General features: G+C 39.2%; 1 protein-coding gene across 4 annotated transcripts in view; it reads left to right on the forward strand.

The window, feature by feature from the left end:
* CEP126 (centrosomal protein 126) overlaps positions 1-14872 on the forward strand; it is a 103504-nt gene that overhangs the window by 25210 nt on the left and 63422 nt on the right. For all 4 annotated transcript variants that reach the window (XM_043579161.1, XM_043579160.1, XM_043579158.1 and 1 more), the window contains exon 3: positions 11161-11306. In XM_043579161.1, coding sequence (XP_043435096.1) covers positions 11161-11306 — 146 coding nt within the window. The remainder of the gene's footprint in view (positions 1-11160; positions 11307-14872) is intronic.

Consider the following 14872-nt stretch of genomic DNA (forward strand, 5'->3'; position numbering starts at 1 on the left):
CCCAGGCACTTTGCGAACTGCTGTTTCTATGCCTTAGCTCAAAAGCTCACAGCGGTGGTTTGTTAGCTGTCTCTTTAAAGGCAGGGACTCCGTTTCCTGTAGTCCTCACCCTCTGCCTCTCCCGGAGCTAAGCTCACAGATTTTAAAGTACCCAGAGTTAAGCCTATGATTGTAAAATCTCAAGAAGTTTGGCTCCACTGGCTTTCAGAGCCAAATGTTCTAGGGATCTGTCCTCCCAGTGCAGGGCCCCTGTGTCTGGGGAGCCTGGTGGGGGGTCCAGTTCCATGCCTTCTTCATGCCTGTGGTGACCCTCCCGTTCGTTCGTGGTTAATCTCACTGGAAATTTGGTTCCTGGCCACATCTCCACCCTCCCACCCATCTTGATGTGGCCTCCCCTCTACTGTTAACTGTGGATAGACTGGCCACTCTTTGGGTTGTTTTCGGGGTTTGCCGACCCATGTGGCTTTTACCAAGGTGTATCTGTTGGGTGTGGTGAGCTTCGGGTCCTCCTGCCCCACCGCCCTCCCAGGCGCCCACATTGACTCTTGTTACAAGGCTCCTCCCGGGTGGCCCCGGGTGGCCAGGTGGCCGCAGCAGGACAGAGCTGTGTCTTCCACTGCAGTGATGTCACGCTGTGCTCCTCCAGCTGCTGAAGCCATGCTGGCCACGGCCTACTCTGAGCCCTTGAATGGAAATGTGTCTTCCTCAGCTGGGGATGGGGAGGTATGTCTGTCCTCCTAGAGCACTTGAGGTCTCCAGTCCTTGGAGCTACACCCATAGCTCAGCACCAATCACATGTCCTTGACACTGTTGGGAGAGGGGGATGGGTATCCACCCCTGATAAAACCTACCCCCCCCCGCCCCCCCGTGAAATAACTGGTCCCACAGCACAAAGGGGAGGCAGCAGACCCTTGGTCCTCAATCCTCTTCCTCCCCATGGAGACCCTCCCATGTCTTTTCACTGGAGCATTTAGACCATTGACATTTAAAGTAATTATTGATAGATATGTACTTACTGCCATCTTGTTCATAGTTTTCTGGTTGTTTTCATAGTTCTCTGTCCCTTTCTTCTTTTGCTTTCTTTCCTTGTGATTCATGACTTTATTTAGTGTTAGACTTGGCTTTCTTTCTCTTTCCTTTTTGTATCTATTATAGTTTTTTGCTTTGTGGTTATCATGAGATTCATATATTATATCCTAAGAATATAGCATCACATTCTAAAAGAACTTCATTTTTACTTCCTCTTCCATATTTTATGTATATATTGTCATGTTTTACATCTTCATGTTTTTTGAGTTCCCCTTAATTAATTTTTTAGATAAAATTGATTTTACTGCTTTTGTCTTTTAACTTTTTAGCTTTACAAATGATTGCTCTTATAGCTTTAGTGTATATTTGCTTTTACTCATGGTATTTTTTCTTTTTATAATTTTCTAATTATGGCCTTTTCATTTACACTAAAAGAAGTTCCTTTAACATTTATTGTAAGGCTGGTTCCGTAGTAAATTAACTCCTTTAATTTTTGTTTGTCTGGGAAACTCTTTATCTCTTGTTCTCTTCTGAGTGATAGCCTTGCTAAGCAGAATATTCTTAGTTCTAGGGTTTTTCCTTTTAGTACTTTGAATATATCATGTCACTGCCTACAAAGTTTCTGTTGAAAAAAATCAGCTGATGGCCTTGTGGCATTTCCCTTATACATAATTAGTTGCTTCATTTTTGCTGCCTTTTTTTTCTTTTTTTTTTTTTTCATGTTTATTTGTTTTTGAGAGAGGAGAGAGACAGAGCATGAGCCGGGGAGGGGCAGAGAGAAAGGGAGACACAAAATCCAAAGCAGGCAGCACAGAGCCTGACGCAGGGTCCGAACTCATGGGCTGTGAGATCATGACCTGAGCGAAAGTCGGATGTTCAACCAACTGAGGCACCCAGGTGCTCCCACCTTTGTTGCTTTAAAATTCTTCCTTGGTTTTTCATCTTTGGTGTTTTAATTATTATGTGTCAGTGTAGAGAGAATTTCATGGGTCCATCTTGTTTGGAACTCTCTGTGCTTCCCAAACCTGGATGTCTGTTTCCTTCCCCAGGTTAGGGAAGTTTTCAGCTATTATTTGTTCCAATATGCTTTCTGTTCCTTTCTCTCTTCTCCTTCTGAGATCCCTGTGATGCAAATATTTGTTTGTTTGATGTTATCCAAGAGATCCTTTAACCAATCTTTTTGTTTTTCCTCTTTTTGCTGTTGAGCTTAGGAGTTTTTTTTTTTTTTTCCATTACCCTGTCTTCCAGATTGCTGATCCATTCTTCTGCACCTTCTAATCTCCTGTTGATTCCTTCTAGTGTATTTTTCATTTCAGTTATTGTATGCTTCAAATCTTGATTGGTTCTTTTTTAATGTTTTCTATCTATTAAAGTTCTCACTTAGTTCAACCACTCTTCTCCAGTTTGGTGAGTATCTTGAAGACCATTACTTTAAACTCTTTATCAGGTAGATTTGTTCTCTCCTTCTCATTTAGTTCTTTTTCTGAGGTTTTGTCTTATTTCACTTGGAGCATATTCCTTTGTCTTAATTTTGCTTTACTTTCTGTGTTTGTTTCTATGAATCGGGTGGAACAGATAATTCTCCTAAACATGATGAAGTGGTCTTGTGTGTCATTGTTCCTTGTGTAGACTGTGCGTGCCGGTGACTGGAGCTATGTCTGGCATGGGCTGGGGATCCCAGGGCAATCTATGCTGTGACTACCCTGCTGGAATAGCCATAGCTAACGTGGATATGGGCCAGAGTGGGTACAGGGTGCCCTGGTCCCCAAGATCTTTTAAAGCACATGCTATCTAACTGTACTGCTCACTATTACCCGTCTTACCTGTCTTACACTATTACCTGTCGTAATAATATCACTATTATTATGATGCTCTATAGATCCTGTGTCATTGCTTGAAAGTTTTAGCACCTGGCTCTTCTTGCCTCCTTACCACTGTTATGCCCAGAATTCGTGATTCCCAAAGACCACCAGGGAGCCAAGTCCGATGCAAAAGCAAAGAGCCTTTATTCGAGCTAGCTCGAGCTCAATCCCGTACCTGCATGGCAGTGGTGAGATGCCGGAGAGAGAGAGCGAGTTTCAAAAGGACAAAGGTTTTACTGGGGCCTAGGGGCAGTTGGTGAGGTAATGGCTGTGGCCTCAGCCGATTGGCTGGGGAAGGGTGGGGGTCGGAGTCCTGTTAGGTAGGTGGGCGGGAGGTTACTCAAGGGGAGGAGGCGTGGTCAAGGTGAAGGACACAGAACAAGATGGAGTCGGCAGGCATAGGCTCGCCCTTTCAACCACTATTCCGGTGATCGTTCTTTGTAATTTCAGTATCTTCATAGATCACCCATTCAACATAGTGACCTATCATTTTCTTGAACTTCACCCATTCAATGGCATCTCACCTCAGCTACCACCAATTATTTCTTCACCTCCAAAATTTCAGTTCCTGGAATCTCAATCTGTGATCTGTACCACCTGCCTCTCCGTGTCACTTCCTCTTGTACCCTGAGTTTAGCAATTGTAAGACCCCACCCCAGTCCATCTATCTTATCCCCCTTTCTTTGTTATTCTTATCCCTTGAATTCTCACTTCTATTCAGACTGAGCTTCTCACTCCCTAGTTTGTCCCTGTCATTCCCTTGCATATACTTTCAAATCCATTATCATCAGTCTCCACCCCTCAACAACCACTGTTCTGATTTCTGTCATCAGAATTCGTTTTGCCAGTCCTTGCACTTCTGTTAATGGTTTCTTTTACTTAATGTTGAGATTTACCCATGTCATTGTATATATCATTAGTTTATCCCTTTTTTAGTGCTGAGTGGTTTTGCATTGTAAGGATATATCATAATTTGTTTATCGATTCTCCTATTGATGGACATTAGGTTGTTATAATTGAGGCTATTAATAAAGCTGCCGACTGAAAGATAATTCAAGCTGAAATTGTAAAACATGAGAGAATCAGTTACTATAAGACATCTTGTTCTGGACATATGTTTCATTTCCCCTGAGTAAAAGTAGAATTGCTAAATCCTAGGGTACATTTGTGTTTATCCATATATGAAACTGTCACAAAGTTTTCTGAAAGGACTAACCATTTTACACACCCACCAGCAATGTCAGTCTTTTTAATTTTAGCTGTATAGTAGATATGAAGTAGTTGTAATTTGGACTCCCCTGCTTACCTATTTTTATGTGATTTTGGTGACATCTCTGTTAAGTATTTTGTCCATTTAAAAAAAATTTTTTTTTAACGTTTATTTATTTTTGAGAGAGAGACAGAGACAGAGCATGACTAGGGGAGGGGCAGAAAGTGACGGACACAGAATCTGAAGCAGGCTCCAGTCTCAGCTGTCAGCACAGAGCCTGCGGCAGGGCTCGAACCCATGAACCGTGAGATCATGACCTGAGCCGAAGTCAGACACTAACCAACTGAGCCACCCAGGCGCCCCATTTTGTCCATTTTTAATTGGATTATTTGTCTTCTTTTTGAGTTGTAAGATTTTTTTATATATTCTGGATATAGTTCCTTTGTCAGAGATATATATTGCAAGTATTTTCTTCCGGTCTATGGCCTGCCTTTTTATTTACTTTATAAAATCTTTCATAAAGCAGTTTTAAGTTTTGATGAAGTATAGTTTGTCAGTTCTTTGTTCTATATTTAGTGATTTAAAAAAAAAAAAAAAAAGCTTGAGGCACCTGGGTGGCTCAGTCAGTTAAGCATCTGACTTCGGCTCAGGTCATGATCTCTCAGTGGGTTCAAGCCCCATGTCAGGCTCTGTGGTGACAACTCAGAGTCTGGAGCCTGCTTCAGATTCTCTGTCTCCCTCTTTCTCTACCCCTCCCCTGCTTGTGCTCACTCTCTCTCCAAAATAAATAAACATCTTTAAAAAAAAATTTTTTTAATGTTTATTTATTTTTGAGAGAGAGAGAGAGACAGAGCATGAGTGGGGTAGGGTCAGAGAGAGAGGGAGACACAGAATCTGAAACAGGCTCCAGGCTCCGAGCTGTCAGCCCAGAGCCCGACACAGGGCTTGAACTCACAGACAGCGAGATCATGACCTGAGCCGAAGTCAGATGTTCAACCGACTGAGCCACCCAGGAGCCCCAATAAACATCTTTTTAAAAAAGTTTATTTAGCAGAGACAGTGCAAGTAGGGGAGGGGCAGAGAGAGAGGGAGAGAGAATCCCAAGCAGGCTCCATACTGTCAGGACAGAGCCTGACATGGGGCTCAAAATCACAAACCGTGAGATATGACCTGTCCAAAATCAAGAGTCGGTTGCTGAAGTGACTTAGCCACCCAGGAGCCCCTATAGATAAAGCTTTTTGTGTACTCCGGAAGACATTTTGTCTATTCCAAGGTTATGAAGAGTGTCTGCTTGTTTCCTTCTGGAAAGTTTCTGGTTTTGGCTTTTAGGCTTACCATCCATATCAGAGTCTGTGTCTGTGCTCTTATGTAAGGCTGGGCTTTATTCCTTTCGGTTGGTCCAGTTGTTCTAGCAGCATCTGTTGAGAAACGATTCCTTTCTATGTTTAGTGGCCCTGCCACCTTTTTAAAAAATGAATTGGCCATGGGGTGCCTGGGTGGCTCAGTCGGTTAAGCGTCTGACTTCGGCTCAGGTCATGATCTCGCAGTTCGTGAGTTTGAGCCCCGCGTCGGGCTCTGTGCTGACAGCTCAGAGCCTGGAGCCTGCTTCACATTCTGTGTCTCCCTCTCTCTCTGCCCCTTTCTGCTCATGCTGTGTCTCTCTCTGTCTCAAAAATAAATAAACATTAAAAAAAATAAACAATATTTAAAAAAATGAATTGGCCATGTATGTGGGGGTTTATTTCTATATTCCATATTGTATTCCATTGGTCTGTTTATCCTTACACCAGGACTACACTGCCTCGCTTATTGTGGCATTATGGCAGAGATTTTCAACAACGTTGCTGACATTTTGGATGAGATGTATTATGGGACGTATCCTGGCCTCTACCTACTAGGTACCAATAGTATGCCCAGTGGTGGCTCAATTAAAAATGTTTTCAGACCTTGCCAAATATTTACTGAGAGTGAAGGGGCAAAATTGCCCCCAGTTGAGAACCACTGTTTCATAGTGAAATAAGGCAGTGCACACCCTCCAGTTTTGTTTGCTTGTTTGTTTGGTGTTTACTAATTTTTTGAGAGAGAGAGTGTGAGCAGGGGAAGGGCAGAGAGAGGGGGAGACACAGAATCTGAAGCAGGCGCCAAGCTGTCAGCACAGAGCCCAAATGCAGGGCTTGAAGTCATGAACTTTGAGATCATGACCTGAGCCAAAGCTCAACTAACTGAGCCACCCAGGCGCCACACCCTCCAGTTTTGTTTTAATTCAAGATTGTTTTGTCTCTTCTTGGTATTTTTTGCTTTTCCATATAAATAACCTGCATGGTTTTGAACATACCATGATGAACATACAGATCAATTTAGAAAGAATTGATATAACAATATTGAGTCTTGTAATACATGAAATCCATGAACACAGTATATTTCTCCTTTCCTCTCTCCTGTTTTTTTCTTTTTGTTCTTGTTTGTATAATTTCTTTTAGCAGTATTTTCTGGTTTTCAAAGTGAAGTTCTTACATGGTTTTTGTTACGTAATTCCTAAGTATTTCAAATTCTATGATGCTGTTTTAAATGGATTTAAATTTCATTTTCCATTGTTATATGTAGAAATATTGATTTTTCTACATTGACCTTGTATTCTGAGAACTTGTTAAATTCACTCATTAGTTCTAGGAGTTATTTTTAAATTCCTTAGCATATTCTGTTTGTATAATCATGTCATCTGAAATAAAGGGAATTAACTTCATCTTTCCAATTGATGTGCCTTTTGTTTTTATGTTGGCCTTATTGAACTTTTTAGGAGCTCCAGTGTAATGGGGAATAGAGGCAATATAATGAGCTTTTTTGCCTTTTGTCCCTTTGGAGAGGGAAGTATTAACTATTTTACAGTTAACTGTGCTGCTAACTATGGATTTTTGATAATTGCCCTTTATCAGATTGAGGAGGTTTCCTTTCATTCCTGGTATGCTGAGAGTTCTTATCATGAACATGTATTCAATATTGTCATACAGCTGTTCTCCTTTATTTGGTCAGTGTGGTTAATTTTACTGATTAACTTTGACATTTATTTATTTGTTTGTTTTAGAGCACGTGAGCAGGGGAGAGGGGCAGATGGAGACAGGGGGGAGAGAGAGAGAGAGAGAGAGAGAGAGAGAGAGAGTGAGTCTGTGCCCAGCACAGAGCCCAATGCAGGGTTTGATCCCACAATCCTGAGGTCATGACCTGAGCCGAAATCAAGAGTCGGATGGATGCTCAACTGACTAAGCCATCCAGGCACCCCTTTTTATTTTTTATTTATTTTTCTTTTACTGATTAATTCTGAGATATCAAGTCAGCCTTGCCTTCTAAGGGTAACTCTCATTTGGTGATGTGGGAGTTTTCTTAATAAACTGGTGGATTTTATTTACTAATATTTTGTGAAGGATTTTTGTGTACAGTTTGGTCTATAAATTTCTTGTAATATCTTTGTGAGGTTTGGAGATCAAGGTTATACAAGCTTTATAAAATATGTTGTGGGTGGTGGGGGGAATGCCTGGCTGGCTCAGTTGGATAAGTGTCTGACTTCAGCCCAGGTCATGATCTCATGTGGGTTTGACCCCACATCGGGCTCCGTGCTGGCAGCTCAGAGCCTGGAGTCTGCTTCGGATTCTGTGTCTCCCTTTCTCTCTGCCCCTCTCCCACTTGCACTGTGTCTCTCTTTCTCAAAAATAAATAAACATTAAAAAAATTTTTTTAATAAATAAAATATGTTGAAAAAGTGTTTCCTCCACTTCTATACTTGGAAAAAGGTTCTATGATGTTATTTCTCCTTTAAATGTTTGACAAAAAGTAATAATAAAAAATCTGAACAGGGAGTTTTCTTTGTAGGAAGCTTGCTAATTATAAATTAAATTTATTAATAAAGTTTTTGTATTTTTTTGTCAGTTTTGCTAAGTTGATTCTTTCAAGAAATTGATCCATTTTATCTAAGTTGTTGAATTTATTAGCAGAAAGTTGGTCATATTATTCTTTTAATGTCTGTGGTATTGGTAGTGATAGCCTATCTTTCATTCATGAGAGTGATCATTTTGTTTACTTTTTTTTCTTCACTCTTTTTTTCTTTCATTCATCATTCTTGGTAGGAGTTTATCAATTTTACTAAGGTTTTCAAACACAACTTTAGTCTGTGTGGTCTCTATTTTTTAGTTTAGTGTTTCATTGCTTTCTTCTTTTATTCATTCCTTTCTTCTTACCAAAGAATAAAGTTGCACGTCTTCCATCTTCTTAAGGTGGGAACTAAAATCACTGATTTAAAGTTTTTATCGTTTTCCACTGTAGGCATTTAAAGTTATAAATTTCCCTCCGGGGGGCGCCTGCGTGGCTCAGTTGATTAGACATTCAACGTAGGCCCAGACCACCGTCTCACGGTTCATGAGTTCAAGCCCCACATCGGGCTTGCTGCTGTCAATGCAGAGTCTGCCTAGGATCCTCTGCTCCCCCTCTTTCAAAATTAAATAAACATTAAAAAATAATAAGATAAATTTTCCTCTGAACAACTGCACTCAATAAATTTGGTATGCTGCATTTTCATTTTGTTCATTTTGTTTTGCTACTTCCCTTTTGATTTCTTTTTTTTTGACCTATAGCTTATTTGGAAGTATGTTCTTGTTTTTTTCTTAATTTCCAATTATTGAGCTTTTCTAGATACCATAATTGATTTCTAATATAAATCTATTTTTTAATTGGAGAACATACTCTAAGATTTAAATCTTATGAAATTCATTGGCATTTGTTTTATGGGCCCATGTAAGATTTCTTATGTTGCACTCAAAAAGAATATGTATTGCAATTGTTGGGCCTAAATAGTTGTTCTGTAAATATCAACAAGGTCAAGGTAGTTGATAGTGTTCAAATCTGTATTCTTACTGATATTTTTTTTGTGACTGTTCTATCAATTATTGAGAGGTATGTTGCAATATGCAACTATAATCATGGATTCATCAGTTTCTCCCTTTAGTTCTTTGCTTCATGTATTTCGAAGGTCTCTTATTAGTTACATACATATTTATGATTTTTATGTAGTCCTGATGAACTGACCCTTCTATCATTATGAAATATTGTTTTCATCTCTGGTAATACTCCCTGTCTTAAAGCCTACTTTTTCTGCTATTAATTTAGTAAATGTCTTCTACTGTTTCATCCTTTTGCTTTCAACCTGTCTGTGTTTGTGGAAATCCTCTTGTGTGTTGGTTATATTCAGTCTAGCAAGCGCTAAATCAGAAACTGTGAAGAACTGTATAGGATCTGAGGTTTTGACAAGCAAGCTAATTTTTTTAGCTTACCACTATTTCGTATGTATTGTGGCAGGCTGAAAGAAAACAAACTGTGTATCACTCGTGGAAAAAGCGTAGCCAAAGCAATGTCTTGTGTCAGTTTCCTAAAGTCTACTCCCCAAAGGGCAATGCTGTGAGGGCCAGATGGCTCCTGCACAGAGTAGGAACTAGTTCATTACAGACTAAGAACCACGACACATGGAAACTACATGGCCGCTGCTATCCCCCTCTTCAGAGAGAAGGAAACCTTATGTTTGATCTGGAGTGTAAGCACTCTTTGGAGAAGAGAGAGATCTTTATCTTCGCTACCCCACGTCTCCAGGAAGGGAGACCTTTCTTTGCTTTACTATACTGCACTGTCTACACACACACTCATGAGTTGGCTGTGAATGTCTTCATTCAGAGAACCTGGGCTATGCAGAAATACGAAATATTTACAGAGAACTGTCTCCCAAAAACAAGACTCTGCCTTGTGTTTAGTCTTTTTACATCTAATAATTCTTAAAGCAGTTTGATGTAGGTCTCTCATTTAACTATGTTTTCTATCAGTTCTATTTTTTTTCTTCCTGTTTCTTCTTCCTTTCCTGCCTCCCTTTGAGTTAGTCAAAATATTTTCAATTTTACTTTTTTTTTAGTGGCTCCTCTAGGCATTATAATATTCATTCTTAACTATTTAGAGTTATAACTGGACCATTTCACATAAATATAAGGATCCTTCAACTTTATGATTCTGTTAGTCCCACCCCCATATTGGCATCCTTTTGCTCATGGATTTTCTTTATGTCTGCATGTTATGAAGTTTGCAATACAGTGTTGTAATTGTTGCATCAAACCCACTATCTCCTACCTACCACTGGGGTAAGACCACTTAAATATACATATCCCTACTTCCCAGAAGTGTACTTCCCTAAATCTGAGTTATTTAGAGTAGAATAATGCTCCAGCCAGTGAAGGCCTTTGGAAGGATGGTTAATAGTAATGCATGGCACTAAAAATCTTAAAGACTTCTTACCTACCACCTCTCAGCCCCATGCTTTCTGAAGAGGAGAACCACTTGGCAGTTTCTCAACCAGTGAATTGCAATCCTCCTTTTCCATTTTTTTCATTGTCTAGCAAATAATTATTGAAACACACACACATATTTTTCACAAGCAAAATTAATTTTTTGAAACTAGAGAATATAAACTCAAGTGCCCAGGTGCAGTCAGAAATAAATGAAATAGGAAAGTTAAGAAAAATAGGGAATGTGTGAATAGGAGTTCATACTTGACAAATCTTACATATTTTCCAGAGGAGGTGGAAATCAATATTTTTACATAAATTGCATGGATTTTTAGCATACTTCAGACTTATCATGACAGCCAATTTTAAACTTTTGGCCTAAAAGAAAAAAAGAAATATACAACATTGTCCTGACTGCCCCATAATTTGTAAGACTGATTCTTTCACCAATGAATTAGCTCTTCACATTCCAGAAAATAGTAAAGAATGCTTCCACAGCAGGCTTTGGGAGGTGGAAACATGTATGTAGGCCTGCCAGGCCTGGATAAGGTTCTGGAATTACCACATATAAAGATATTAAAAGTCTTATCTAAGGGCCTTTTTTTAAAAATTTGTTTCTAAGTAAGTAGACTTTTGAAATATGAAAACATCACTGTATAATAAATCACCAGTTTGAAGCTGTTTTCTGTATTGAGATTTTTAAAATTTAATCCCTAATTCAGTTATCTACTTTGTGTTTTAAATATAGAGCCTTTGAAGAGAAACGAAAAGAACAAGAAGAAAGAGAACAACAAATCAGAGAACAAATACTTCAACAAAGAAAAGAGAAGTTTGAAGAAGTCACTGAAAAATTCCAACGTGCCCATATTCCTCTTTCACAACGGAGGAGAGCAGGTACCTTAATCTCTAGAACAATCTGAGAACAAAAATGAAAGTTATATCTAATACTCAATATTGAGTAGGCAGTAAAATGATAAATTAAGAAAGAAAATATAGGGGCACATGGGTGGCTCAGTCAGTTGAGCGTCCAACTCCGACTCAGATCATGCATGATCTCACAGTTTTTGAGTTCAAGCCCTGTGTTGGGCTCTGTGCTGACAGCTCGGAGCCTGGAACCTGCTTCAGATTCTGTGTCTTCCTCTCTCTCTGTCCCTCCCCTGCTTGCCCTCTTTCTCCCCCTCAAAAATAAACATTAAAAAAGAAAATTAAAAAAAAAAAAAGAAAGGAAGTATAAATTCAAACTAAAAAAATATGCCTTTGAGTAATAAGGTTTTAACCAAGTGAAAAATTGTAATTTGATTTAGCTTTAACTTGGAGAATATTTTGTTGGCTCTATTAGTAAATTTTGAAAGCTTGCAAGTTTGATTCTACTATATCCTGGCTCACAATGCTTTGTCTTTTTAAAACTGATTTAGTAAAAAGAAAATTTAACATTTAGGTTCAGTAAATTAGTGTCACATTCATTCTGGTATTTTATTCACATTTTGGTTCAAATTCCTGTTTGAGAAACATTTAAATAAAAATAAAGTGTACAAAGTGATACAATCCAACAATCTGAGACCTAGAAGCTATTAAGAATCTAAATATGAGTGTGGTTGATTCTTTGGTATCACATCTACATTTTTTATACCTTAAATAGCAACACAGAATTAAGAATAAAATGTCAAAGCTTCAAAAAGAAAAGGACAGGCAGAACCTTTATGTTCAACAAACATACGTTGTACTACGTTGTACTTAGCCCTGGGCTGAGACAGAGAGAAATCTAGTCCTACTCTACCATTAAAGATCTCACAGCTTATTTTGGAGGTGAGAATAATGTAAACAATGTCAATAAATACACTGATGATTGCTGTGGTAACAAAATATGTGAAGCTCTGTGTGAACACAGAAGGAAGAAAACTACAGCTGTACAGGGACATCAAGGACATTATCCCTGAAAAAATGACTTAATTTGAATCTTGAAGAATGAGCATTTTGGGGCGCCTGGGTGGCACAGTCGGTTAAGCGTCCGACTTCAGCCAGGTCACAATCTTGCGGTCCGTGAGTTCGAGCCCCTCGTCAGGCTCTGGGCTGATGGCTCAGAGCCTGGAGCCTGTTTCCGATTCTGTGTCTCCCTCTCTCTCTGCCCCTCCCCCGTTCATGCTCTGTCTCTCTCTGTCCCAAAAATAAATAAACGTTGAAAAAAAAAAAAAAAAGAATGAGCATTTTGCCATGCATAGAGAAAAAAATTTTTTAATCCCCAGTGGAAGGAAAAGCTTTCGCAAATAAATTATGTATTTTGGTGTATCCTGAAGCATAGGGTGGGGAAAAAGTGAAGAAAAATGAATATAAGTTTAAAAAACTAAGTTAGAACCAGGACCCAAAGAGCTTTGCATATCATGCTAGGAATGCTAGGAATGTTGTCTTTCTCCAAAATGCAATCCACTTAAGGTTTTTAATTGAAAATGAAGCCATTACTGTGTGTCACAGTGAGTAAGGGCAGGTGGTAACACCATTAAAAATAATAACAGCTTAAATATGGCGGGGTTTATTTCTCCCTCTGATAATATGAAGTCCTGAGGTAGGCAGTCACAGCTCGTTTGGGGACTGTGCAGTATCACTGGGAACTCCAATGCCTCTGTCTCTCAGCTCACCTATTCTTAGTTTGTGATTTATATCTTCACCCTCATGGTCACATTGTACCTGCCAAAGCTCCAGCCGTCATGCCATGTTGTAGGCATGAAGAAGGAAGAATTGTAAAGGAAAAAAGGTTGTACCTCTGAGCTCCTTTTAAATTATGTTCCTATAAATATCCATCTGTCTGCTTAGTGTAATTTACAATTGGCAACTTCATGTGCAGGGGGTACTGAAAAATGAAAAAAAAAATTTTTAAGGCTCTATTGCTACTCCTCTATTAATGTAGGGTCTGTTGCCAAGGAAGAAAGGGAAAATGGATACTGGGTGGGAAACTTGGGGTCTCTACTATAATTAGATTTGTTTGTTAGAAAGATAATTACAGTTACAACATGGATGTTGGGTTCCAGTAAAGACACTGAAGTAGATAGACTAGTATGAGACTATTTCGTTATTTGTGGCAAGAGAGGTCCAGCTGCTAAATTAAAGCACTGTACTGGATGTGGAGGGAAGTGGTAATATATTCAGGAGATGTAATCAGTAGATTTCAGTTACAATCAATGGAAAGTGCCAAGGGTCCAGGTGGAGAACAGTGCCCTAGGATTTTGCAGAGAGCCTCACATGTTTTTAGACATTTTTACAGAATTAATGATTTTGGCAGATGATCATATTAATCAGGGTTATGGATGAATCAGATTACAAGTGTGAATGATCATTAAGTTTTAAATGTATTGATTTTGAGCCTCCTTTGGCTTGTCCAAATGGAGAAATCAAATCAGCAACTAGAAATGTGGGTCTGAAACTTAAGAACAAGATATAGAATAGAGATGTATATATTTAAGAGTCACTAATGAATGGATACATAGTTGATAAATGAAGCCATGGGAAAGATAAACTAAACAACAGGATATAGACCATAGATTGAGGACAGGGCCTAAAATAGGATCTTAACACATACCAGTGTATACTGTAGGTAGAGCAAGAAAAACCAAAAAATGGATTTTGAGAAGTAGTTGTCAAAATTAAAATGTATATGTAAAACCTTGGTTTGTGAGCATAATTTGTTCCGGACACATGCTTATAAACCAAAGCACTCATATGCCAAAGTGAATTTCAAGAACCATTGGCTCAGTTCTGATCATGTGACATTTGGTATCACTCCTTCATCTTGCAACGAGTTGCAACAAGTGCAAGCCACTCATTTATCTAGTTAAAATTTATTAGAGAAATTTCATCTTGCGGAACACTCACAGAACAAGTTCCCCGCAATCCAAAGTTTTACTGTATTTACATTTGCTTGTATTTGCATAAAGAAACAGTGAAAGAATATACAAGTGACCAAGGAGAGCAAGACTTCCAAATGTATCATGTATATTTTTCACTTCTGAGTATGAGTATGTCACCTATGCAAAATGTCAAAATAAAATTTTTTTTAACGTTTATTTATTTTTGAGGCAGAGAGAGACAGATCATGAACGGGGGAGGGTCAGAGAAAGAGGGAGACACAGAATCTGAAACAGGCTCCAGGCTCTGAGCGGTCAGCACAGAGCCCAATGCGGGGCTCGAACTCACGGACCGCGAGATCATGACCTGAGCCAAAGTTGGACGCTTAACCGACTGAGCCACCCAGGCGCCCCTGTCAAAATAAAATTTTAAGAAAAGCCAGTGCTATCAGTGGAGAGCAAGAACACAGCTATGAAAGACTACTACTTAATTGACTGTTAGTTCACTTTATTCCCAAACCCTGAAGGCTAACCGCAAGCTCACCAGGAAGCCTGGTGGTCGGCTCTTCCCCGTGCTACAAAGAAGGGCAGCAGGCTGGGGGTTTGAATGAGGTCAGAAAACCG

This window comes from Prionailurus bengalensis, chromosome D1 (genome assembly GCF_016509475.1).
Source record: "Prionailurus bengalensis isolate Pbe53 chromosome D1, Fcat_Pben_1.1_paternal_pri, whole genome shotgun sequence".
Taxonomy (NCBI): Eukaryota; Metazoa; Chordata; class Mammalia; order Carnivora; family Felidae; genus Prionailurus; species Prionailurus bengalensis.